The sequence below is a fragment of the Muscardinus avellanarius genome, assembly GCF_963383645.1.
Source record: "Muscardinus avellanarius genome assembly, chromosome: 17".
In the NCBI taxonomy this organism is placed as follows: Eukaryota; Metazoa; Chordata; class Mammalia; order Rodentia; family Gliridae; genus Muscardinus; species Muscardinus avellanarius.
This window is the reverse complement of record NC_137803.1, coordinates 12,677,694-12,704,637: the sequence shown is the minus strand read 5'-3', so window position 1 is coordinate 12,704,637 and position 26,944 is coordinate 12,677,694. Positions and strand designations below refer to the sequence as shown.

The 26,944-nt window shown below is 39.5% G+C and overlaps 1 protein-coding gene across 1 annotated transcript; it reads left to right on the top strand.

Moving 5' to 3' along the window:
* Nucleotides 1-2,868: 2,868 nt before the first annotated feature.
* On the top strand, nt 2,869-25,716 carry SERPINB11 (serpin family B member 11; the record flags this gene model as incomplete). The annotated part of the gene is made up of 7 exons (XM_080714568.1): nt 2,869-3,036; nt 4,482-4,541; nt 5,655-5,783; nt 9,374-9,491; nt 21,061-21,203; nt 22,369-22,524; nt 25,315-25,716. The coding sequence occupies 7 exons, from the start codon at nt 2,869-2,871 to the stop codon at nt 25,714-25,716; spliced, it is 1,176 nt and encodes a 391-aa protein (XP_080570694.1).
* Between the last annotated feature and the right edge of the window lie 1,228 nt (nt 25,717-26,944).

Here is a 26,944-nt window from a genome sequence, read left to right as displayed (position 1 = left end):
GGCCACTGAGAAATGAATCAGAAAAATATAGTCTAGGAGGGAGAGAGAGAGAGAGAGAGAGAGAGAGAGAGAGAGAGAGAGAGAGAGAGAGAGAGAGAGAGAGAGAGAGAGAGAGAGAAAGAAGAAGAAGGAGGAGGAGGAGGAGGAGGAGGAGGGAGACTACGAACACCATGGAGCTGGTGGATCCTGACCAGGTGGCATGGAGGCCCATGCCTGTCCTGAGCTATCTGGGGTGGTCTGGCTTCTCCACAATGGGGCATGTGAGGCTTCCAAGGACACTGACCTGCCTGTCCCTGCCTACTTTTGGCTTCCTATTTCAGATTTCTGTAATACACAATATTTTTCAGGTGTTTGGGTCTCACGCTATTCTTTCTGTTGGGGGTACTCTTCTACAAGTATATGGGTGGATGCCTCTTGTCTCGTTCTTCAGGGAGTGGCAGGGACTTCTCCTCCTCGAGGAGGCCTATCTGTCCCTCAGGCTGGTTCTGGCTCCTCATCCATGCTCCACGGTATTCTGCGCACTCCTGTATATCATCCCACTTACTGGATTGAAAATCCTCTCTTCATTTATTCCATGGATGTCTATTGAGTGGCTGCGCTGTGGCCAGGGGTGGCCTAGGTGCTGGAATAAAGCGCTTAAATAAAATGCAGTCCTTTCTGTAGTGGAGTTGGTACCCTGAAGGGAGATCAGACTCTAAATGCACGTGTAGTCATTCGGTCAGGTGGAGATTTGTTCTAGAAAAAAAATAAATTAAGGTAATGTGATGGAGGAATGAGGGCTGATTTCCTTCCTTCCTTCCTTTCTTTTTCCTTCCTTCCTTCCTTCCTTCCTTCCTTCCTTCCTTCCTTCCTTCCTTCTACTTGAGATTGAACCCAGGGTTATTATACATCCAAGCTACACCCTGAGTTCTTAAAAAAAATTTTTTTTTCTTGAAACAGTGTTTCCCTAGGTTACTGAGAGTCTTGCTATCTTCTTGAGGCTATCCTTGAACACATGTGATCCTCTTTTCTCCAACTCCCAAATACTGGGATTTTAAGCATGGGCCACCACACTCAGTTTAGACTGATTTTATTTTTAAGTGGAAGGGTCAAGAGAGTCTTATTAATGAGATGCTGCCTGAACAGAAGCTGCTGGAGTGAGCCATTTGAGTATCTTTGGGAAAGGTATCCTACAGGAGAAAGTACACAGGCCCTGAGGTCAACATAGCTGTCATGTGGATGGAGTGGAAGGAGGCGATGGGTCTAGCAGAGTGAGCTTGTGGGACAGTGTGAGGAGAGGAGGCCTGAGAGAGAACTTGGGCCACATCTGTCATGGAAAGATCTTGGTTTCTTCTCCAAGAGGTGGGGAAGGCATTGGAGTTTCTGAGTAGGGGAGCATACATCTAACTATTCTTTAAAAAATATATCACTATAACTTCTTTAGAAAATATCATGGAGGAAGCCAGGCATAGTGGTAACACTTGTAATCCCAGTACTTGGGAGGTTGAGACAGGAGGATTGCAGGCCAGCCTTAGCTACTTAGTAAGGTTTTCTGCAACTTAGTGAGACCCTGTTTCAAAATAAAGATTAAAATAGGGCTGGGAGTGTAGCTTGGAGGTAAAATGTCCCCGGGTTCAATCTCCAGTAATGCAAAAAAAAAAATGCAAATAGAAAATATCATGGAGAAGGGTAAAGGCTGAAGCAGGCAGCCAAGTGAGTAGACAATTTCAATATTTTGGAGCGGTAGGATGGTCTCTCTGACCAGAGCGGTAAAACTGGAGAAGGTGGGAAGTGGGCAGATGATGAATATTTTTCCTTATGTTCAAGATTTATTTATTTATTTATTTTTATTTTATTGGTGCATTATAGCCTCATATCATAAGTGGACCATGCTGACAATGGTGTATATTTACACAATCTTGTTGCTCTCCCCGCGCCCCTCGCTTCTTCTTTTCCTCCCTCCCAAAACAGAGTGTCCAGATTAACAATGTTATACTCATGTGTACGCACACATTTGAATGTAGCTTTTCCATTAATCAACCTCAGCCTTCTTCCTCCCTTACCCCTCCTTTCTGGCTTTGCTGAGGTTTCCTCTCCATTATCTGGAGTCCCTTTGGTATCTCTAATACTCTCTAGCTTGAGCATATCAGAGAAAACATTTGTCCCTTCTCTTTCTGTGCTTGGCTGATCTCACTCGACAGAATGTTCTCCAGGTCTTTCCATCTTGCGAATGGCATGATTTTCTTTTTCTTTATAACTGAGCAGAATTCCATTGTGTGTATTTCCCATAATTTTGCAAACCATTCATCTGTTGATGAACACCTTGGTTGGTTCCATATTTTAGCTATTGCGAATTATGATGATGAATATTTTTGAAACCAGAAAAAAAAAAAACATTTTCAAAGATTGCATATGAATGAAGACGGGAAAGCATTTCAGGATGAGCCCGAGGTTCTTAGCCTGAGAAGTGGAGAAATTTAAGTGACTATTTATAGCAAAGATGGCTGGAGGGGGGCAGGGCAGAGAGAGGAGTTCGCTCTCCACATGTTAATGTGAGACATCTATTAGACATCCATGTGGAGAAGCTGAGTTGAGCTGACATTTATGGCAAGAAAGTGATTGAGATCAGCTAGGGTGTGAGCAGACTTGCAGGAGGGGCTCAGGATCTGAGTCCTGATCTATTGGGATGTTCAGAGCTTCAAAATGGAGAATGATCTGGCACAAGAAACCGAGAAGGAGCCGCCAAGGAGGTGGCTGTGACCCAAGAGAGAAAGGTCGCCTGGAGTTCAGAGAGGGGAAGTGTTTGCTGACGATGAGAATCCGGCAGAGAGAAGTGCTATTCTGAAAATGTGTCCTCCTTTCTGTTCTCAGGCAGTGCTTGGCATAAAAATGGACTCCCTCAGCACAGCAAACGTAGAATTTTGTCTGGATGTGTTCAAAGAGCTGAACAGCAACAATGTAGGAGAGAACATCTTCTTTTCTCCCCTGAGTCTGCTTTATGCTCTAAGTATGATCCTTCTTGGTGCCAGAGGGAACACTGCCGAGCAGATGGAAAGGGTAAGCAATGCAGCAGCGACTTCCCAGAACCCGGAGTCTTCCGCGGGTCCCCTTCCATGTCCCCTCTGGTCTGCCATCTTACTTCTATCCTCTAGAAAGAAAACTGATGTGGTGTTAAAGAAGACACATTTGAGCAAATCATATTTCTCAGAAAGGAAAAATGGTTTAAATAATGAAATGCCCTAAAATAAAAAATAACCTTGATGTTCTCAAAAAAAAAAGAAATACATTGTAATTCAAATGAGGTAATATGTGTACTATATAGTCTCTTCTTTACCATCAGCTGTGCCACAAGTGAATCTCTGTAGTTTACTTACAGAGGTCCAACATCCAGGGATTCAAATGTGGTAGAGAGAGCCGCGCGTGGTGGCACACGCTTGTTATCCCCGCGCTTGGTAGGCAGAGACAGGAGGATCCTGCAGCTGGTTTAGGAGACCCTGTTTCCAAATAAAAATGTAAAAATAGGTCTGGGAGTGTATCCCGGAGGTAGAAGGGCTTCCAGGAACCCCAGTACCACCACCACCAAAAAAAAAAAAAACGTGGGTAGAGAACACATGTATGGTACTATTCCTAGTAAAAGTTTAAACTTCCACTGGGCATGGTGGCGCACGCTTGTAATCCCCGCGCTTGGGAGGCAGAGACAGGAGGATCGTGCAGGTTTGAAGCCAGCCATGCTGGCTTAAGAGACCCTGTTTCCAAATTTAAAAAAAATATAAAATAGGTCTGGGAGTGTAGCTCAGAGGTAGAAGGGCTTCCAGGAACCCCAGTACCACCACAAAAAAAGTTTAAACTTCCCCTAGAAGCTTAAACTTTGAATGAAACTTTTGAAAGTTAATTGAGTTTAAAAAATATTCATGATTACACTGCCTCTTAAGAACTCTGTGTAGAAGGTATGGAGTGCTATCCCCATTTACAGACAGAAAACCTGAGACTTGAAGAAAAATGTTGACTTTTCAGGTTACATAGGATAATACTGATGGCCTTCTGAGATACTTGCTTGTCTTACTATTGATTATTCTGGAAAACTGTGTAGTATTTTACCCGGCCCTAGATGGGCACTGTCCTAGGTAGTGGTCCAAGGAGAGCAGGAGGGGGGCAGAAGAGCTGAGGGGCTAAGAGCTCAATCCAAGGAGCCAGGCGTATAGTGGTCTGGTGCAAGCTCTTTGATCTTTTGACTTCAATTTCTCTAACAAAAAATGGGTATGAGGATATCCACTAATAATGTTGTTGGGAAGGTTAAATAAAGATGTGTATAAACTTAATTCAGAACTTGAAAATATTATTAAACATTAACTGTCACTAGAAATCTTGATCTGAAATAAAAGAATACTTATTACTCTCAAGTTTATAGACTATATATATAGTCTATAAATATATAAGTAGGTAATAGATATGATATATATTTATTACATTTGATACTAATTTGTCTCCTTTTTCTTTTCTAGGTGCTCCACTATAATCAAATTGCAAAATTCTTAAGGCCAGAATTTCAGGGTTCATCTGAGGTATGGTAATAATATTGCTAAGATTTCAAATGCTCTTTTAATGTAAGATAATCTGGAAAGAATAGTCTAGGGATAGAGGTAGGAAAGCCCTCTTTAACCCATAAAGAAGCTACCTCTGTCTCCCCCAGTGTCTCTCTCTTCCTGATAATCACTAGTATTTAGTGTTTGCCTTAATTATAATAATAACAATAATAAATTTTCCCAGACTTTATTAACTTATTTAATGTCATCTTTTCTCAAACATTTCCACTCTGCACCTCTTGTTGAGTCTGCCAGCCTTTATACAGGTAGTGTTAGATTTTTGTGGTTGACTGAGGGGTCCAAGAAAGGACGTTGACACTTCCCCATGTGACTACATGCTGGGCTTGAGGTCCCCACCCACATGCTTTGGGACAATGTTCCCTGGCTCTTTCCAGTGAGGGAACTCATTTTGATATCAGTTACACAGAACTATCATATGAAAATGGTTGCTTGATACTTCTTGTAAATATACATAAATGTGTGTAGATTCACCAAAACCTTGCTTCAGAGAACCCAACTTTTTACTAGGCGACCAAAACTCACAATTTGAGAACCATTGCTTCAGGGAATATAAGCATAGCTCCTCTAGTGTCAGGGCATTCTTAGCCAGCTTTCAGACCATCAAAGCTGCAAGCTTAGCAGAATTGCCACCACCAAGGGACAAGTGACTGCATGAGACCTGGTCAGAGAAGAGTTTAATTATATAACACGTGGAAACCCAAGATGTTGATAAGAGTGTGACAGAGAGGAAAAATGATCTATGAGCCTCAAAAAAAACCATAAAGCTTGGATCATTGCCCTGGATACCCCGCTAGGATCTCCTTATTCACAACATCATCTTTGGAATTCAGCTGTGAGGGCTGGAAAGTGCATATAATTGTGCATGGACATCTGTAGCCGAAGTCACAGGGTGGTGAGATTACTGTACTAAAGAAATTCCAGAGTGGAAAGACACTTTGCACTCTTTTACTTCTGGTTTGCATGACCTTGTGTGCACATCTTGCTCTCCAGATGGTTAATGCCTTATTTATGACTCTCCAGTGATAAGAAGTCAATCAATTTAACCTGTCAGTCTCTGTTTACTGGTGACAGTGCAGCCAAGCTGGAAGGATGCATTCAGAGTTTGCAACCCTGCTCTCCCAAATCAACCAATCAGGCTCCAACTATACCCTGAGCATCGCCAACAGACTCTACGGGACAAAGAAAATGGAATTCCACCAGGTGAGCACACTTGGCGCCCTCTGAATTCACACTATAAAATCGATAAAGGGCGAGAAAAGTCACATAGCATTCATCTTTAAGAGACTGAATTGAGGATGACTTAGATTTTATGAGAAACTTCCATTTACAGTTGTGAAATATCACATAAAATTTTTTTACTACTGCAAAATCTTGAAAGTCATCCAAGAATCAAGGTGAGAGATGAAGCACAAACAAAGTAGGTAAGAATTATGTTTTATGGAACAGAAGCAAAACTAAATACATTTCTCATTGCATCTCCAAAGGCCCTTAGAGGAGAAAGAGGTAGTTGAAAGTACATTGAGCTAGGAGCCAAAAGACAAGAGTTCAAAGTCATACATATGACTTTGGACAAATCACTTCCCTTATCACTAAAATGAGAAGATTAGACTAACTTTTTTCTAGTGCTAAAAGTAGAGTGCCATGTGTGCTCTTTGCCGATAGCAGTGAAATACATAGCATTATTGAGTGTTTTGCTATATGATGATCAGTCTACTTAATATATTGTAGATATTATTTCATACAATCTTTACCATCTAATAGAGGTACAAAAATGGCACTAGTCTACAGGCTATGAAGCAGTTCTGACAAATGATGAAGTAAATGGCAAGACCTGGATTTGACCCCTACCCAAATCAATATTATGTATATTTTGCCATATTGGGGATGGAACCCAGGGGCATTCTACCTCCAAGCTACACCCTCAGCCCTACTTTTATTTTTTATTTTGAAACGAGGTCTCACTGAATTGCAAAGGACCTTACTAAGAGGTGAGACTGGCCACAAACCACCATTTTTCTGTCTCAGCCTCCTGAAGGCTGGGATTACAAGTGTGCACCATGATGCCCAGCTCAAATCAATCTATTTTTAATTGCTACACAATCTTGCTGTGATTGGGATGCAATGCATTAGTGAAGTAGGTTTTGTTTGACCAGTATTACTTAAATACCAGCGAGGTAAAGAGGAACAAAGCTCTGGATTTCTCTTGTTCTTCCCTAGCCTGTTAGCCTAGGCTGTGTTTCAGATGTGACTAGTCTCCATGTTGGGGTGGGTGGAAAACTTTGGTACTAGAAACATTTCTGGGTGCATTGCCTTCTATTTCCCTAGAAGTATATATGAATGTTTTAAGGAGAGTACTGAATGTGTTGAGGACTAACAACCATGGCCCTTTGAGTTGGGATGCTCTGTCCCACCTCTCTGCCTCTTCCAACAGTGACCCAGGAATTATAGTAGGTAAAAGTTGACTTGGGATGACAATGATTGTGTCTCTTCCTAAAAGGAGAAGCTCCTTGTGTTAGTTAGCTTTTCATCACTGTGATAAAAACACACGAGGAAAACAACAGAGGGAGGTTTACTTTGGTTCAGAGGTTTCAGTTCGTGGTCGGCTGGCTCCACTGTTTCTGGGTCTGAGGTGAGGTTTCGTCGTGGAAGCGGGTGGCAGAGGGAAGCTGCCCACTTTATGGCACCTGGGAATGAGAGTGAGAAAGAGCGAGGGGAAGGAAAGGAATGGGCAACTCAGACCCCCTCTTACAGTTTCTACTACTTCTCAAAAAAATTATTCAAATCATGAACCCGTCAGTGATGGATGTGTGGATAAGGTCAGTGTATTCTTGATTTAATAACTTCCTAAAAGCCACAGCTCTCTATATTGCTGCAAGACCTTGGGGACCATTCCAGATCCAAACCATAACACACTTCTCATTAGTATCACGAAGGTACTGTGAATGTGTCACAAGGCAGACCTCCCCGTATCAGATCCCTGCCTGGAAAACACTCCCATCTCATGGGCATCACCTACGGATATTCCAGCTACAGTTACACCCAGCTCAGGACAGGAATCATCGTGAGGCCCAATTTTTGCTCCTAGTATATCTTTGCTTTTCTTCAACACTGAACTTAGGCACAAAATAACCCATTCAGGCAAATGAAAAACCAAACCCCATATAGCAACTTTCACAACTACCACAGTTCTAAGTCTTGAACCATCCTGTTGAGTTCACATGGGGCACGGGGTCCTTCTGGGTGATGGGCGATGACCCCAGAGCCTTGAGAACAAAATCATGAGCAATTTCACTTGGGTCCATGAAGACTTGGCTGCTGTCCTGGCAGTGAGGCAGTGGAAAGTGTCCAGTCTAGGAATCAAGTGCAGGGGTCAGAATCAGTGGTGGCTCCAGAATGTCTCAGAGGAGGGGTTCTGGAGTGGGAAGTTAAAGAAAGAAAGGTTCTTTGATGTGTGTGTGTGTGTGTGTGTGTGTGTGTGTGTGTGTGTGTGTGTGTAAAACTGGGAATTAAAACCAAGGATTTTCTACCATTGACATACACATCCAGCTTTTTAAATTAATTAATTAATTTTATTTTTTTTTGTGTGTGTGTGGTTCTGGGGATGGAACCCAGGGACATTCGACCTCCAAGCTATACCCCCATCCCTATTTTTATTCTTTATTTTTGAAACAGGATCTCACGAAGTTGCAGAGGGCCTCACTAAGTAGCTGAGCCTGTCTGTGAACCGCGATCCTCCGGTCTCAGCCTCCCGAATGTTGGGATTACAAGTGTGTGCTACCCTGCCCGGCTTAATTAATTTTAATTTTAAGACAAGATCTTTCTAAGTTGCTCAGGCCAGCCTCCAATTTGAAGTTCTTCTGTCTCAGAGAGGTGTGAGCCACCTTGCCCAACTTTAGGATTTTTATACTGAGTTTGTAAACCAGTTTTACTTGTGTACTATTGTATAGGTAAATAACATAATGAAAACCTTAATGTATTTTTGTTGATACTTTACATAAATTTAAAAATGTCAAATACCTACACCAGATATCATTATTATTGATTATTATTACTATTACTACATATGGTGGCTTGTGAAGAAATTGAGATATATCTATATTGCGTACATTCACACACATATATACCATGGGGAGGCTTTCTGTTAGTCATTAGATAAGTATGTCATCTAACCATTCTAGTTAACAAATTTTCTTGTGGATAACATGAGAGCATTAGTTACAATTTCTTTGCTTTGAAGAGAAAAGAGGACTGCTAGAGTGGAAGGTTCCCCCTGGATTGCATTTTTATTTTAGAACTAAGAAAAGCAACAATATAACAGTTAACAACTAAACATTTCTGAATATTTTTTTCGGAAAGTGATTTTAGATTTTCTTACATTTATTTGTTTTATCAAAAACAAATACAGACAAGCCAGGCATGGTGGCACACGCTAATAATCCCAGTACTTGGGAAGCTGAGCCAGGGTGGGGGTGGGGGGATTCCGACACTCGGTCAGCCTCGGCTACTTATTGAGGCCCTCCATAACCTAGTGAGACTTTGATTCAAAATATAAGAATAAAAAATAGGGCTGGGGGTATAGCTCAGAAGTAGAACGCCCCTGAGTTCAATCCCCAGGACCGTAAGAACAAAACAAAACAAAAATCAAATACAGACTAAATTTGCTTCCTTCCAAACTTGCGTACACGAGCTGCTTTGTCTGTGTATGAGGAGTTTAGACTACCTTGAGCAGTAAGTGCCTGTTTTCTTTACACTGTCTTTGCATTGTTGTTCAACCGCACTTTCTTTCACAGCAATACTTAAGCTGTTCTGAGAAACTGTACCGAGCCAGGCTGCAAACAGTTGACTTTGAACATTCTACAGAACAAACCAGGAAGACAATTAATGCTTGGGTTGAAAGCAAAACTAATGGTAAGGATGAGTCACATATGTGTCTACAAACTTTATCTGTGCTGTGTTGATATACTTCTGTCAATATGCTAATAGGGAAGTGGAGTGAAGTCCAACAATAGACAGATTAACAGTGAAGGAACTGGAGCCTTATGGGATATCACTACAAGATTTTGCCCCGAGTTATCTCTGCCCTGAGTGACTCTGAGGATGGGAATGAATACCACTTCTACTGTAGAGAAATGGTTTTATAAATCCCATCATTAAATTTAATTAAAAGCACATCTTCCTGTCACAGTTACAAACCCTACATATTTATTGTTAAACATTTCTTTTTTAAAATAGCGCATTAAGTATCAGATACAATGGTGTGCTTATTTCTTTATTTTTAAAAAAATTAGTTAAGGAGACAGGTGTGGTGACACATGCCTGTAATCCCAGTACTTGGGAGGCTGAGACAGGAAGATCATAGTTCGACATCAGCCTTAGCAATTTAGGAAGACCCTGTTTCAAAATAAATAAGAGCCAGGTGTGGTGGCACATGCTTGTAATCCCAGCGTTTGGGAGGCTGAGACCGGAGGATTTCGGTTTGTGGATAGCCTTAGCTACTTAGGCCCTCTGCCACTTAGTGAGACCCTGTTTCAAATTAAAGAATAAAAATTAGGGCACGACGTGTAGCTTGGAGGTCGGAGGTTCAATGCCCCTGGGTTCCATCCACCGATGCACAAAATAAATAAATAAATAAATAAATAAATAAATAAATGGGGTGGGGGAGGTAGTTCAGAAACAGAAGTCTCCTTGGTTCAGTCCCCCATACAATAAAAAAGATAAGGGAAAAATTAAGACTATACAATGCAGAGTGAATTTATAATGAACTCCACTATGCCAGTGATTACAAACAGCCGTCCTTATCATCTATACCCTCACCCTATCTCCATCACCCCCTCATGGCTATTTTGGAGCAAATTCTAGATATCATCATTTTCTCATACATGTATCAGTTTGTTTCCCCTCAAAAAATGTAGACTATTTTCATATGACCACAACTTTATATTATCACATTTGTAAAACTGAAAATAATCATTAAATATTAGCAGATATGCAGCGAGTTTTCCTATTTCTCCAGCTGTCTCTTTATTGTTTGAATCAAGACCCAAATGTGTATACATTGCAGTTGATTAACATTTTCTTTGAATCTTGATTGATAAAAATAACTTTTTAATTGAAATATACATACTTGTAGAAAGCTAAATTACTGCATGGATGTTATTTGATAAATTATCACAAATGCCCATTGCTACCACCAGGTGAGGAACATAAAATCTCAGTTTCTAGGAAGAGGTACTGTCAAGCCATCCTCAGATCCCCTCCCAGAAACTAACCCCCTTCTGCTCAAGTGTGAAGATTTCTTTCATTTTACTTACCATATACAAGCTCTGCCCTTTGTAAGATTTAAGGTAACTGGAATAAGTATGGGTTTAGTTTTTTTCTTTTCATGAGATTCATCTATGTGGTAACATGTTGCAATGCTTATAATCCCACACATACTGAAAACATATACTGCAAAAAACTTCTACCATTTTGTGCCTATCTACTGTCTGATTTCATCTTTCTTCTTTTCTCTTTCTTTTCTTAATTTCCATCAATGTATGTTTTATTCTCTGAATATCCCAACTATACTTATCAGTTCAACCACTAATAAATGTTTGGGAAAATTATTACTTTGGGTTAATTTTAGGTAGTGCTGCTGCAAGCATTTTGACACAGACATTTTCGTACATATGTGTACCCAAATTTGTTGAAGTGAAGTTGCTATTGATAATGTAAGTATACATTCAATTTTAATACATACCAAACATTTTTGTTAAGTGGTTGCAATGATTTACTTGTCCAAACAATAAATGGGAATTTTGTTAATATTATTAGTCTAATTAATTTAAGCTTCCATGGTTATTTCCCTTTTAATTTGCATTTTTCTTATTAATTATATGGTTAAAGATGTTTTCATATGCTTCATATCTTCTTTTGTGAAGTGCTTGTTAAGAATGATGTGTTTTTTTTATATTTTGAGAGTTCCTCATACACATACTGAAAACATATATTGCAAATAACTTCTCCATTTTGTGCCTGTCTACTGTCTGTTTTTATCTTTTTTCTTTTCTCTCTCTTTTCTTTTACCTCACTTTCTGTTTTTTTTTTCTTCTTTCTTTCTTGTGCTGAGGATTGAGTCCCAGGGCACTCAACCTCCGAACTAGACACCCAGCTGTATTTTACATTTAACTTGAATCAAGGTCTAACTCAGTTACTGTGCAGGGACCTCACCCCTGCAATCCTTCTGTTTCAGCCTCTTAATATTGGCTTGTCATCGATCTTTCATACCAATTGGGACTTAATTACCATGAATCTATAGATTTGGAGAGAAAGGGCATCTTTTCTCAACTTCCTATCCATGACCATGTCATTTATTTCCATGAAGGTTCTCTTTCATTTTTTTCTATAGCATTTTGCATTGCTCTGTGCTGATGTCTTCTACATCATTTGATGCACAGTTTAGATATTTGAGATGTTTGTTGAATTTTAGCTGGCATCTGTTTTTCAAAGTCAGATAGTTCTGAATCCTTTTAATAAGAAGTGGTATTTAGAAACAAGAATCTGGGCATAAGTGCTCATTGCTATTTTTTGGTCATACTTTCTCAGTGGACATAACTAAGAAATATTTATTTTCTAGATTAAATTACAGCATCATTTCATACATGCACACATCCTATTTTGACTTTGTTTGTTTGTTTTGTGGTACTGAGGATGAAACCCAGGGGCATTCTACCTCTGAGCTACACCTCTATTTCTATTTTTTATTCTTTATTTTGAAATAGGGTCTTACTGAAATGCAAAGGGCTTCACCAAGTAGCTAAGGCTGACCGTGAATGTGGACCCTCCTGTCTCAGTCTTTCAAATGCTGGGATTACAAGCATGTGTCACCATGCCCAACCCTATTCCCATTTTTTTTTTTTTGGTGGTATTGGGGTTCCTGGAAACCCTTCTACCTCTGGGCTACACTCCCAGACCTATTTTTGTATTTTTTTTTAAATTTGGAAACAGGGTTTCTTAAGCCAGAGAGGCTGGCTTCGAACCTGTGTGATCCTCCTTTCTCTGCCTCCCAAGCGCGGGGATTACAAGTGTGCGCCACCATGCCCGGCCCCTATTCCCATTTTGATGAACAAAATTTACTTAAAAAATTCCCTTTTACACCTGTTTCTCTTTTATTTCATGGCCCTAAACCCATCTTATAATACCATTATTATTTTTGCAGTTATCTAAGTCCACAATACACAGTCTCAGAATGACAATATCTATTATCTACCTATCTATCATCTATCTATCTACCATCATCTATCTATCTATCTATCTATCTATCTATCTATCTATCTATCTATCTATCATCTATCTAACATCTATCTATCTAACATCTATCTATCTAACATCTATCTATCTATCATCTTTTGTAGTTCTGGGCATTGAACAAGGACATTCTAACTCTGAGCTACTTCCCCAGCCCTATTTTTTTATTCTTTACTTTGAAACAGGGTCTCTCTAAGTTGTGGAGGGCCTCAATAAGTAGCTGAGGCTGGCTGAGAACCTTCTTTGATTCTCTTGTCTCAGCCTCCCAAGTATTGGGATTACAATCATGCACCACCTTGCCCAGCTCAGAAGGACAATTCTAATAAGACAATAAAACATGGTCGCTTATTTTTTTTTCTGCGATTCCTTTCGCCTTTAGGGTTTATCTCACTAGAGATGTATAGTTATCAGGTTGAAGCAATCTCTCTCTGTGTGGTTGTCCCACCAACTGATTGTACCATTTGTTTCTGAAGTCTTAAAATTTGAGGCAGTCCAGGGGACAGAATTGAATTTGTTAACTCATAAATTAAAATTATGATCAAATAATATCTAATTACTCAATTAAATGTAATTGCATTTTGGAGGAGCATGTCAGCAATATAAAATAAATTCTTTTCTTTTTTCTTCTTTTTATTTTTTTGGTGGTACTGGGGTTCCTGGAAACCCTTCTACCTCCGGGCTACACTCCCAGATATATTTTTTTATATTTTATTTGGAAACAGGGTCTCTTAAGCCAGCGTAGCTGGCTTCAAACCTGTGCGATCCTCCTGTCTCCGCCTCCCAAGTGCAGGGATTACAAGTGTGTGCCACCACGCCCAGTTAAAATAAATTCTTTTCTGAGTGAAAGGATCATATGTTCAAACATCTGTGTATCCCATTCTATCATTTAATGATGAGTTCTCAACAGTATCTCTTGATTTTTCCCAAGTTTAGTTAATAAGTGGCCAGCTTATAATATGCATCTATTTAGTTCTTTTTATTGAGTTAGGGAATGCTTGGAAATAATTACAAAATTTTCAGATCTCTGAATTTACTTAGCACAGTAGTATAAAAATATGTTTTTATCTCATGTACCAACTCTGATCCTTTGGTAGTGGATTCCTGGGAACTCAGTGCTCAGAGAGGATCTGAGAGTTAAGCTAAGGTTTCCTAAAAAAAAAAAAAAAACAAAGCAAAACTTCATGCTGGTTGTTTTTTCCCCCTCAGTGTGTGTGTGTGTGTGTGTGTGTGTGTGTGTGTGTGTGTGTGTACGTGTTTTAGTCTCAATTTCCTGCTATAGTGCTTAGAACGGTGCTCGGCATGTATGAATAACTTAAAAATTTTTTGGCATGAATGAGCTGTGGATGGTGTTGCCTAGCATGGGTGAGTGTTAGGGTTCTAGTTGTTGTGGGTTTATTTAGAATATGACCATTATTTCATCATTCATTTATATATTTATCCATTCATTCATAAATATATTTTGAGCACTTTATTTTTATTACATGCTAGTTATTATAGACCCAGAATTTCCATTGAAATAAAAGTCTTCATCATGCTAAGAATCTGATGTTCCGGATATCCCCAGGTTTCCTATTGTATGATAGCTTGTATTCCAGAAAGGTTTCGCAAATTGCAATGTACTGGAATGCCTCAAGATGGCACTGTGTTCAGTTTTCATCATTATATTTACAAAGCAAGCAATCCTTGGTATCTTTCTATACATTTTTTAATTTTTTTTACCAAAGCATTTTTTTATTTTATTGGTGAACTATAGTCTCACATCCTAATATGGATCATGATGACAGTGGCATCTATTCACACAGTACATGGTGCCTCCCCCACGTCCCTTTTTTCCTCCCTCCCAATACTGAATATCCAGGTTAACAATGTTATATCTACATGTATACACATATTTGAATGTAGCTTTTTCATTAATTAACCTCAGCCTTCTTTCTCCTCTACCCCTCCTTTCCGGCTTTGCTGAGGTTTCCCCTCCATTATCTGGAGTCCCTCTGGTATCCCTAATACTCCCTAGCTTCAGCAATTTAGAGAAAACATGCGCCCCTTTCTCTTTCTGTGCTTGGCTAATCTCACTTAACACAATGTTCTTCAGGTCTTTTTAATTTTTTGTGAAGGACATGACTTTGTTCTTCTTTATAGCTGAGTAGAATTCCATTGTGTGTATTTTCCATAATTTTGCAATCCATTCATCTGTTGATGGTGACCTAGGTTGATTTCAGATTTTGGCTATTACAAATTGTGCTGCCATGAACATGGGTGTGCATATGTTACTGTAGTTCTCTGTTTTCAATACCCAGGAGTGGTATAGCCGGATGATATGGTGGATCATTACATTCCCAGTTTTCAAAGGAATCTCAACACTGATTTCCTTAGCAGCCCAACTAGTTTGCACTCCTACCAACAGTGTAAAAGAGTTCCTTTCCCCCTACATCCTCGCCAGCATTTGTTGTTATTTGACTTCCTTATGCTTCCCACTCTGATTGGGGTTAGATGGAATCTCAGTGTAGTTTGGATTTGCATCTCTTTAATGGCTAATGATGTTGAACATTTTTTTTCACGTATCTATTGGCCATTTGTATCTCTTCTTTTGTGAAGTGTCTATTCAATTCAATTCAGTTGCCCATTTCTTGGTTGTGTTATTTTTATTTTTGCTAGTGTAGAGTCTTTTGAGCTCTTTGTATATTCTTGATATTAGCTCTCTATTCAAGTGGTGGCTGATAAAGATCATCTCCCATTCTGTAGGCTTTCTCTTTAGATTCTTTTTAAATTTTTTTTATTGGTGCATTATATTCATACATCATATTGGGGTAAAAAAACACTTGTGTGTAGAGACATGCACACATCACCGATTTAACCCCTTCCCAATTCTCACCCCATCCCCTCCCCTTCCCTCCCTCCCTTGCTCGGCTTAGTGGTTGACTTCGATATGTTTAAGTACATTGTGTGCTTTAGAGATTTTCCTTCCTCTTCTCCCCTCCTTTCTCCTCCTTTAGGTTGTCTTGTTTGCTCCTCCATAGGATTTTCTTTTTCATCTAGAGTTCCTCATATGACCCAATTCTCCCTAACTCTCACATATTAGGGAAAGCATCTAATTTCTTATTTTTTGTGACTGACTAATCTCACTTAGCATAATGTCCTCCAGTTCCATCCATTTCCCTGAAAATGATGTAATTGAGGTTTTTTTTTGATGGCTGATTAAAATTCCATTGTGTACATATTCCACAGTTTTGTAATCCATTCATCTGTTGATGGGCATCTTGGCTGGTTCCATAGTTTGGCTATGATGAATTGTGCAGCTATGAACATAGATACACATGCATTAGTTTGGTAGTTTGGTTTCTTTTCTTTTGGGTAGATACCTAGAAGTAGTATTGCTGGATCAAATGGTAGATTTGTTCCCATTCTTCTGAGGATTCTCCATACTGTTTTCCAAAGTGGTTGCACTAATTTGCAATCCTACCAACAATGTCTTAGAGTTCCCACTTCTCCACATCCTCGCCAGCATCTCTTCTTGTTTGTGTTTTGAATGATTGCCATTCTAGTTGGAGTTAGGTGAAATCTCAGGGTAGTTTTGATTTGCATCTCTCTGATTGCCAGTGATGTTCAGCATTATTGGCCATTTGAATTTCTTCTTTTGTGAAGTGTCTATTTAGTTCACTTGCCCATTTTGTTATTGGATGCTTTGTTTTCTTAGTGTTGAGATTCTTGATAGTTTCCTTTGATAAGCAGAAACCTTTTATTTTGATGCCATGCCACTTGCTAATTCTTGCTTTAATTTCCTGTGCTTTGGAGATCTTATTGAGGAAGTTACTACCTATGCCTATATGTTGGAGTGTGGAACCTATGCCCTCCTCTAATAGCTTCACAGTCTCTGGTCTGATTTCCAGGTCTTTGATCCATCTCAACTTGATTCCTTTGCATGTTGAGAGGTAAGGATTTAGTTCCATTTTTCTACAAATGGATAGCCAGTTCTCCCAGCACCATTTGCTGAAAAGGCTGTCTTTATGACAGCCCCTTTGTCAAAGATCAATTGTCTATAGATGTGTGGGTTTGTTTCTGTATCTTCTATTCTGTTCCATTGTTCTGTATGCCTGTTATTGTGCCAATGCCATGCTGTTTTAACTACTATTGCTCTGAAGTATAATTTGAAATCAGTGATTATGATGCCTCCTGCATGGTTCTTATTGCTGAGAATTGCTTTGGCTATTCTGTGTCTTTTCTTTCTCCATAAGAATTTCATGACTGATTTTTCTAGGTCTATGAAGAATGTTGTTGGTATTTTTTTATAGGAACTGCATTGAATCTGTAGATCATTTTTGGAAGAATGACTATTTTGATATTTATTCTGCCTATCTATGAGGAAGAGAGATCTTTTCATCTTCCAAGGTCTTCTTCAATTTACTTTCTTTAATGTTTTATATTTTTATTGTAGAGGTCTTTTTATATCTTTGACTAGGTTTATTCCTATTTATTTTGTTGGCTTTGAGGTTAATATGAATGGATTTTTTCTTTATTTCTTTTATTGTGGATTTATTGTTGGCATATAAAAAAGCAACTGATTTCTTTAGGTTGATTTTGTATCCTGCCACTTTACTGAATGGGTTAATAAGCTCTAGTAGTCTTTTGGTTGAGTTTTTTGGTCTTCTAGATATAGAATCATGTCATCTGCAAACAAGAATAATTTTAATTCTTTTTTTCCTATTTGAATTCCTTTGATATCTTTCTCTAGTCTTATTGCTGTGGCAACAGTCTTGAGGAGTATATTACAAAGGAATGGTGATATTGGACATATTTGTCTTGTTCCTCATTTTAGAGGGAATTCTTGCAATTTTTCCCCATTCAGTATGATGTTGGCTTTGGGTTTATTGTATATTGCCTTAATGATGCTGAAATACATTCCTTCTACTTCAATTTTCCTGCAGTGTTTTTAACATAAATGGGTGTTGGTTATGTCAAATGCTTTTTCAGCACCTATTGACATGTTCTTTTCTTTTTGTTCTCAGTTCTATTTATGTGGTGAATAAAATGTATTGATTTGCATATGTTGAACCAGCCTAGATTTTCAGGGATGATACCAACTTGTTCATGATGTATAATTCTCTTGATATGGTTATTATTATTAATTATTATTTTGGTGGTACTGGGGATGGAACCCTTCTACCTCTGGGCTACACCCCCAGATGTATTTTATATTTTTTTATTTGGAAACAAGGTCTCTTAAGCCAGCAAGGCTGGCTTCAAACTTGCGTGATCTTCCTGTCTCCACCTCCCAAGTGTGTGTGGGGGATTACAAGCATGCACCACCATGCCCGGCCCTTGATATGGTTTTGAAGGCATATAGCTAGTATTTTGTTTAGAATTTTTGCATCTATATTAATAAAATATTGGTCTATAGTTTCCTTTTATTGACCTTAAAATATTATTTGGTTTTGGCATTAATGTGATACTGGCCTCCTAGAAGGAGTTTGGAAGAATTCTATTTCTTTCAATTTTTAGAACAAGTTGTGAAGTATTGGGATTAGTTCTTCTCTGTAAGTTTTGTAGAATTCAGCTGGAAATGTATCTAGGCCGGGGATTCTTTGATGGCAGAAATTTCATTGCTGTTTCTATTTCTTTGCTTGCTACTGGTTGGTTTTGGTTTGCTGGGACTTCTTGGTTCAATTTAGGTAGTTTATATGTGCTTAGAAATCTATCAATTTCTTCCATATTTTCCAGTCTATTGTAGTATAAATTTTCAAAATAGTTTCTGATAATACTTTTAATTTCCCTACTGTCTGTGGTGATGTTTCCTTTTTTATTTCTGATTTTAATGATTTGAATTAATTCTCTTTCTTTTGGTTAGGTTGGATAGGTATTTGTCAATCTTATTAATCTTTTCCAAAAACCAGCTTTTTGCTTTGTTGATCCTTTGTATTGCTTTATTCTCTATTTTATTTATTTCTGCTCTGATTTTAATTATTTCCTGCCTTCTGCTATTCTGGAGATTAAACTGTTGCTTTTTTTTTTAGATCCTTGAGATGTGTCATTAGGTTGTTTATTTGACAACTCTCTGTTCTTCTTTTTCAAATTTTTAATTGGTGTTTTATATTAATACATCATATTGGGCTAAAAAATTGTGTGTACATACATGTACACATTACTGATTTAACCCCTACCCAATTCCCACCCTCTCTCTGTTCTTCTTATGTGGGCACTCAATAAGGTAGTGTCTGGTTGAGAATGAGAGATGGTGATATGGAAGGATTCTTGTAGTTAGTATAGAGTATTTAGGTATGGAGATATGAAATAGCTTGAGTATAAAACAAGAGATACAGTAGGGAAAAAAGAGGTTTTGAAATAAGAGAGTAGATAAGATTGAGGGAAGAAGCTTCTAAAAGGAGTGGGTGAGGGAGCAAACAAGCATGCATATAATAAAACAAGCAACAGAAACTAAGAATTATAAGGGTAAATCAAAGACAACACCAATACAAAAAAAGCAGTACTGCTAATTTATATCTACAGGGCCCATATAATGTCTATTCACTTTAGTAGATTCTGGAGTATGTTCCAGTATCTCTCATTTGCTTCAAAACCTATTGTTAGCTTTTGGATCCACTTTATGAGTATTTGTGCCCCTTTTGCCTCTGACTGCTCTGTGTTCAGGTGTCAGCGTGATGGATGTCACTGTAAATGAGTTCCATGTAGGCACAGGGTTGAGTTTTCTGGCCCTGTCTCTGCGTGCATTCTGACCCTGGGCTCTGCACTCTCAGTCCCTGGGCTCTGCACCTTCTGGCTCTGGGTTCTGTGTTCTCTGGCCCTGGGTACCACGCTTTCTGGCCCGGTGCTCTGCACTCTCTGCCCTAGACTCTGTGATCTTTGATCTTTGACCTCTGTGCTTCCAAGCCCTCAGCTTTGCACTTTCCAGGCCTGGGATCTGCACTTTCAGGCCCTCAGCTTTGTGCTTTCTGGGCCTGGTCTCTAAGCTTTTAGGTCCTAGCCACTGCACTTTCAGGCCCTCAGCTCTACATTTTCAGGCCCTTGGCTCTGTACCTTCTGGCCCTGGGCCTGTACCTTCCTACCTGCACTGGAAGAGGGTGTCCAATGTAATCTTGGAGCAACCTCCTGTGACCCTGGGCCAGTACTGTGCCTTGGGCACTATAAGCCTTTCCTGTGGTTTTAACCCAACCACCTCAGTGGTAGACCACCAGATCTTAGACTGCTGTGGTTCCTGCGGCTGCTCTGGGTGGTCATCTGCTGAGTAGTGTGGTTACCTTACTGTCCTGCAGCCCCAGTCTCTGGAGGGCACAATGCATCACTGCAGGTGCTGGCTTCTTGTGAGGCCACGGGCTTTCAGATCTTTTTTTCCATCCCCGAAGTGTGGTGCTGGTCGCTCAAGATGTTGAAGCTCTGCCAGTGCTTTCTGCACTTCAAGTCCTTGGTTTACTTGATAGAATTTCTTGGGGCTGTGGAGCCAGCAGTCATGGTCTGGGCCAGTGGCCTGAGATGGCGTTGGCTGCTACACCAGGTCAGTCATGTGCTCGAGCTCTTTGGCGTGGATCTTATGATCTGAGTTTTGGATATTTTTCTGATGTGGTTCCTTTTTTGTGTTTTTGTTCATAAATATCTTCCCTGCTGTGTCTTTCTTGTCAAGGAGCTGCCTTCTTAGTAGTTGATTTTTGTTTGTTACAACTACTGAGATGTGCTATATTCCACAGTCACTATTTTCTTCCTACCTGTCAATTCTTGATTTTCAAATGTGTGTTTACTTCAGATATTATTATATATTGTGATATACTAATTTTAGTGAATATTTTAAAATACCTACTTGCATGTAGTGAGGTTCTGGTAGGTATAATGCCTGATAAATATTAAAGATAAGCCATGATAAATGTTAATATTACTGCTCATTTATAACATTTATTATTATGGCTTATCTTTAATATTTATCAGGCATTATACCTACCTGAACCTCACTACTTGCAAATAAGTGTTTTAAAATATTCACCAGAATTAGTATTATCACAATATATATAATAATATCTGAAGTAAATATCCAAGAAATGAGAAATTATTCTGGTATCTCAAATTTACAATATGATTAAAAATAGATGCAAATTTGTTGTGAGTATTCAGCTTTCCTTTATCAATAAGTTCAAATTCAAATCCAATTATCTTTTTTGTTTGTTTGTTTGTTTGTTTGTTTTAATACAAGGAAAAGTCACAAACCTCTTTGGAAAGGGTACAATTGACCCATCCTCTGTAATGGTCCTGGTGAGTGCCATATATTTCAAAGGACAATGGCAAAATAAATTTCAGAAAAGAGAGACCATTAAGACCCCTTTTCAGCTCAGTGAGGTAAGTATTTCTATTCCAGACTGATGACAAATTTTGGAGAATACAATGATAATTTAAGGACAATTTAGAAAGATTTAGTGAAAATATTGGTCTAAGTTTCTGTAGGGTTTTTTTTTTTGTGTGGGTATAGGGATGGAACCCAGGGGCATTTGACCTCCGAACTACACCCCCTGCCCTATTTTTGTTCTTTATTTTGAAACACGGTCTCACTGAGTTGCAGAGGGCCTCACTGAGTAGCTGAGGCTGTCCGTGAACCACGATCCTCTGGTCTCAGTCTCCCGAATTCTGGAATTACAAGTGTGCACCACCACGCCTGGCTTTGTAGGTTCTTTTAATAGTATTTTCTAAGAACTTTTATTTTAACTTATTAAGCGACCATAACCTTTCTTACATGGAACCTACAAACCTTTTGAAACCAAGGTTCTCTGGACAAGAAGACATTTGTTCTTTATTTAAGATCCTGTCTAACCATTCTTTCCACACGTATACTGTGGCTGTTTTCTCTAGAAGCACAATAAAACTTTTTCTTCTATAGAGTCTCTGAAGGATTAAGAATGAAACTGCTAGCTGAGCATGGGTGGTTCATCTCTATAATCTCTGTCCAGGATTATTGCAACTTAGTGAAGCCATTTCAAAATGAACAATAAAAAATGAGCTGGAGGTATAGCTCAGAGATAGAATGTCCCTGGGTTCAGTCCCCAGTATCACATATAAAAGTCAATCACTAAGTCAAAAATGAGAAGGAAGAAAGGGGGAGGGAATGGAGTGGTAATTGGGGAAGGTCTGTATGAGTGATGTGTGCATGTATGCCTCTGCCATTTTGTATTAAGATGTATGACTACAGTGCATCAATCACACACACACACACATACACAGAAAGAAACAAAAAAAGAAAAAAGAAGAAATTGTTTTTATGATTTTATTTCCCATATTACCTAGAAGCTCTGGCTTTACATTTGGTAAACTCAGGTCATCTCTCTCTCTCTCTCTCTCATATATATATATATATATATATATATATATATATATATATATATATATGGATATTCTTTGTAGTTTATCATTTGCCCCAATCTTTAGAGTGTTAATCACATTATACAAGTATACATACATATCTATTCTCCTATGTAACTGTACTGGCTAATTAAGTCTTTTCTTTTAATAGGGTAAAACTGTAATGGTGGACATGATGTTTCAAACTGGAATATTCAAGTTGGCCTTCATAAAGAAGCTGCAGATGCAAGTGCTTGAGCTGCCCTATGTTAACAAGAAACTAAGCATGATCATTCTGCTTCCAGTAGGCATAGCTAATCTTGGACAGGTAAAGTAATAAGAGTGCTAGCATGCAGCTAAAGGATGTGTGCACACGTGTGCTTGCACACATATACTCTTATGCACATACTCAGCATATCCCATGACATTAGTGCATCAGTCACTTATTCCTGACCTAGACTTTGCACTGCTGCCCCAGGAGCTGGGAGCTGATGGGCATGGTCCCTGTCTTCAGGACAGTGTATTTAGGCAAGACCAGCTATTTATATATAAGAAAGGCACATGGAGGCAAAAGTGCTGTACCATACAAAGGCATACACATCCTGATTCTTTGACACTTGGGGGACATCTTTCCACGATAATACAATTATAAAGCTAGTAGAATTCTAGGTCTACAGAAATCTGCTTAAGCCATTCACTTCTGGGGTGGTATTTCTAATCCAATTGTAGCACTCTCACCTCTGTTAACTGCCTGGTTTTGTGGGAAATGAGTGAACACCACAACCATGAAGAAGTGGCTATAATGGCGGTGGAAGTTTGGGTCCAACTCCTTATTCTGGGTCACAGACAAAGCTGTATAGTACAGAGAGCTTTACTGTGACCACACCTCTGCCCACAACCTAACTGGGACCTCTCTACTCTGTAGAGTGAGTTTCTTAACAGAACAGCTGAGCCTTGGGAGGTTGCAGAAGCTCATGGATGGGAAGGCCACTGCTGGGGGTTTCTGAGTAGAGAGTGCTGGCTTGAGGTGGAGACATATGGCACAGGTGGGCATAGAAAGGTAGGAAGGGCTTGTGAAACACCTGAGTTTGGATGCATGTATTTGGATTAAGAAGTGAGATGAAGAGGACTGTGATGGCACATACTTGTAATCTCAGTACTTAGGAGGTTGAGACATGAGGATCACAGTTTCAAGGACAGCCTCAGCAACTTAGTGAGACCCTTGGAAAATTGATGAGACACTGTTTCAAACTAAAAATGAAAAGGACTGAAGGTATATAGCACAGTGATAAAATGCCCCTGGGTTCAACTACTAGTAATTCCCCTACCCCACCAAAATACATACATACATACATACATACATACATACATACATACATACATCATAAAATATTGAGTTGGGCATAGTTCCAGAGGGAAGCAAGCAGCAAGCTGAGAAATAAAAGGAACACAACTGTGGCCATGGGAACAGGTGTACGGCAGAAGACATTTGGAAGTAAATAGCAGTTGGGAAGCAGTTTAGAGTCTGCAGAAGGTTCTATGGGAGTAGAAAGGGCATAAATTAGAATGAGGACTTAATTGAAGGTTTACTTGAGTATAATCTCAGTGTGAGCCTCACAGGATGAGTAGTAGATGAACAGGTGAAGTGAGGAGAACCTGCTGCTCCAGGAAGATCAAGAATATATACATGCAAATGCCTGTGAAGTGTAAGAAGCCAGGTGGGATTTTGCCTTGAGGTCATAGTACCTGGGATTAGGGCAGAGAAAGAAGAGGGAACAAAGATGCTTTAGAAGAAAAATCTACCTGTGCTTTTTACAGGGGCTTATATTGTTAGGGTGGGAAGGTGATGAAGAAAAAATTCGCAGATTATAATGATGGGATATGACATAACATCGTGGTTTGATGTTTAGTAAAGGTGTTAAGTACTCAAGGAGAGACATTCTAAGGGCCGACAAAAAGTGATGAAATTGGAAAGAAGATGAGAAGTCAGGAGGCTAAGGCTTCTTTGGGAAACCTGAGCTTAGATGTGAAAGTTCAAATGCGAGGTTCAGTTTCAGGCATGGAATGTCAGAAAGTGAAGCAGGACCCAAGAAAATTAAAGTTCTTACAGTGGAACAAGTGGCTCAGGCATCACAGAAGTCAAATGAGAACCACGTTCACAAAGAACGGTGTCATTAAATGTTGCAGATATGAGGCTGAAGAAGAAATGGTTGGATTCATCCGGGAAGCAGGCATACAATGACTTTAGGTGCAAAAGAGAGGAATTTAGTTGAGGCCAAGATATGGAGGGAATCAAATATGCAACCTGAAAAGTAAGTGATAAAATATAAGTGAGAGGGAGACAGTAACAGAGAAACTGTGGCTAAGCGCAAGAATTATTTTCAGATAAGTAGAAAATTAGCATGCTTTATTTTAAATTATACTTTCATTGGTGCGTTATAATCCCACATCATAATGTGGCTCATTGTGATAGTGACATATATGCACATGACTGTGCGGGGCTTTCCCCCAGCTAGTATGTTTTAAAGGTAGACAAGAAGGTGATGAATTGAACCATTAACATTGAGAATTATAAAAGCAAATATATTTGTCTCCATATCATTGCTGTGACCCAATTAGGCTGACCGAACACAACTTAGAGGGAAAAAAAAAGACTTACTTGATCACAGTTTTGGAGATGTCAGAGTTTCAGTCCATGTAGGCCAGGTCTGTGGAGCTCAGGGTATTGCGGTGGGAAGCAGAGAGGAAAAGAGCAAGGCTCTGTTCTCACATCATGGAATCCAGGAGCAGAGAGAGCAATCAAGCAAGGGGATTCAAAGACACAGCAGTCCCCAAGGCCACAGGGACCCATTACTACTACTACTACTACTACTACTACTACTACTACACACACACACACACACACACACACACACACACGCACACACACTCACACCTGCTGCATCTAGGTTGTCACCCAGTAAATCTACTGCAGTCCTCATGACTTAATTATATTAACTCTGAACAGTAATACATGAGCTCTTCAGGGAATGATCTATATCTAACCATAACAGGATTTAATGCAAAGACTACATGTTTGGCTTCTGTGGGCTGGGCTCATCTGTGTTTTGTCTTTCAGATAGAGAAGCAGCTGAGTGCAAAGAGGTTCCAGGAGTGGACCAGTGCTTCCAATATGATGGAAAGGGAAGTGGAAGTTCATATCCCCCGATTCAAGCTTGAAATCAAGTATGAATTAAATACCCTGTTGACATCCCTGGGGATGACAGATGTCTTCAGCCTGGCCAAAGCAGATCTCTCTGGAATGTCACCAGCCAGAGACTTATATTTATCAAAGGTCATTCACAAGTCTTATGTGGATGTCAATGAAGAGGGTACTGAAGCAGCAGCAGCCACTGGGGAAAACGTTGCTGTCAAAAGACTGCCCTTCAGAGATCGGTTTGTGGCAAACCATCCCTTCCTGTTCTTCATAAGGGATCTTTCTGGTATGATTCTCTTCAGTGGCAAGTTTGCCTCTCCATAAACAGAGGGGGCTGAATAAGGCTTAGAGTCACAGAGGAGGTGCAGGACCAAACAGGTGACGACAGTTCATTCCTCATATGCCTCTCTGAGTCTCAGTTGGCTCTTCTGCAAAATAGGTCTAGGATCTCTTCTAACTCTTACCATGAATTGGAGAAAGGCTACAGTAATCACAGAAGAAGGCACCTTTATACAAAAGCTTTCCTGGCTTTGCTCTCTTTGGGACCTCATCCGAGTGCTGTCCAGGAAGAACTATCACGTCAATGAGAAGAATGGGAAAGGACTAGATTCTCTTGACTTGTATACACAAGTGTGAATAAGTGACTGCCCTGTCTTTAGAGAATAGCCTAAGGGCTCATAATTTACATGAATTTTTAAATATTATAATTTTCCTTGCATGTCTAAATATAATATTGTAAATTTCAGTTCAAAAATCTGTATTGGCCATAATAAATGCATGAAGTGCCCTAAGCTCTTGGAAGATTTATGCCACAGCAATCAAATAACTTAATTATAAAGGGAGAATTTGAATACTGACAACTCAAGTTTTTGCTGGTTGCCAAATTGAGTAATACATGTCTTCCTTAAAAAATAATTCAGTGGGTTCTTACCCAGAACAACAAATTACAGATACCAGTCAGATATTTTTATTTCAGAGAAAGCCTCTATATTTTCTACTCTAAGCAAACCTGGAGCAATAATCAGATAATAGCAACCATCAAATATTTACTAGGTTTAATGGTGTTTTCCAGAGGGATGTGAAGTCATAATGGATGTACAAAAGAAAAGACTAGTGTCTTGGCTTCATATTTTCACTATAAAAGTCCTGAAGAGACCATGACAACATCTTTCCAGAGAATACTGGCTTCTTCTAGGTGAACCTGGCATGTGCTGGGCAGGAGCTGAGCTGTATCATATGGGCCAGTGTCATGGTTGGATCTTCAGTGTCCTTCAGAAGCTCACCTGTTGAAGGCTTGATCCCCAGCTGGTGATGCTGCAGGGAGGTGGAAGAACCTTTAGGGGGTGGAGCCTAGTGGAAGGAAGTTAGGTCATTGGGGTCATGCTCCTGAAGGGGACATCAGGACTCTGGCTCTCCCTTTTTTGCTTTCTGGCTTCCATAAGATGAATAGCCTCTGTCACATGGTTCCCCACCGTGCCTAAGGTCCAGAGGCAACAAGATCAACTACCATGAACCCAAACTTCTGAAACTTTGAGCCAAGACAAACCCTCTT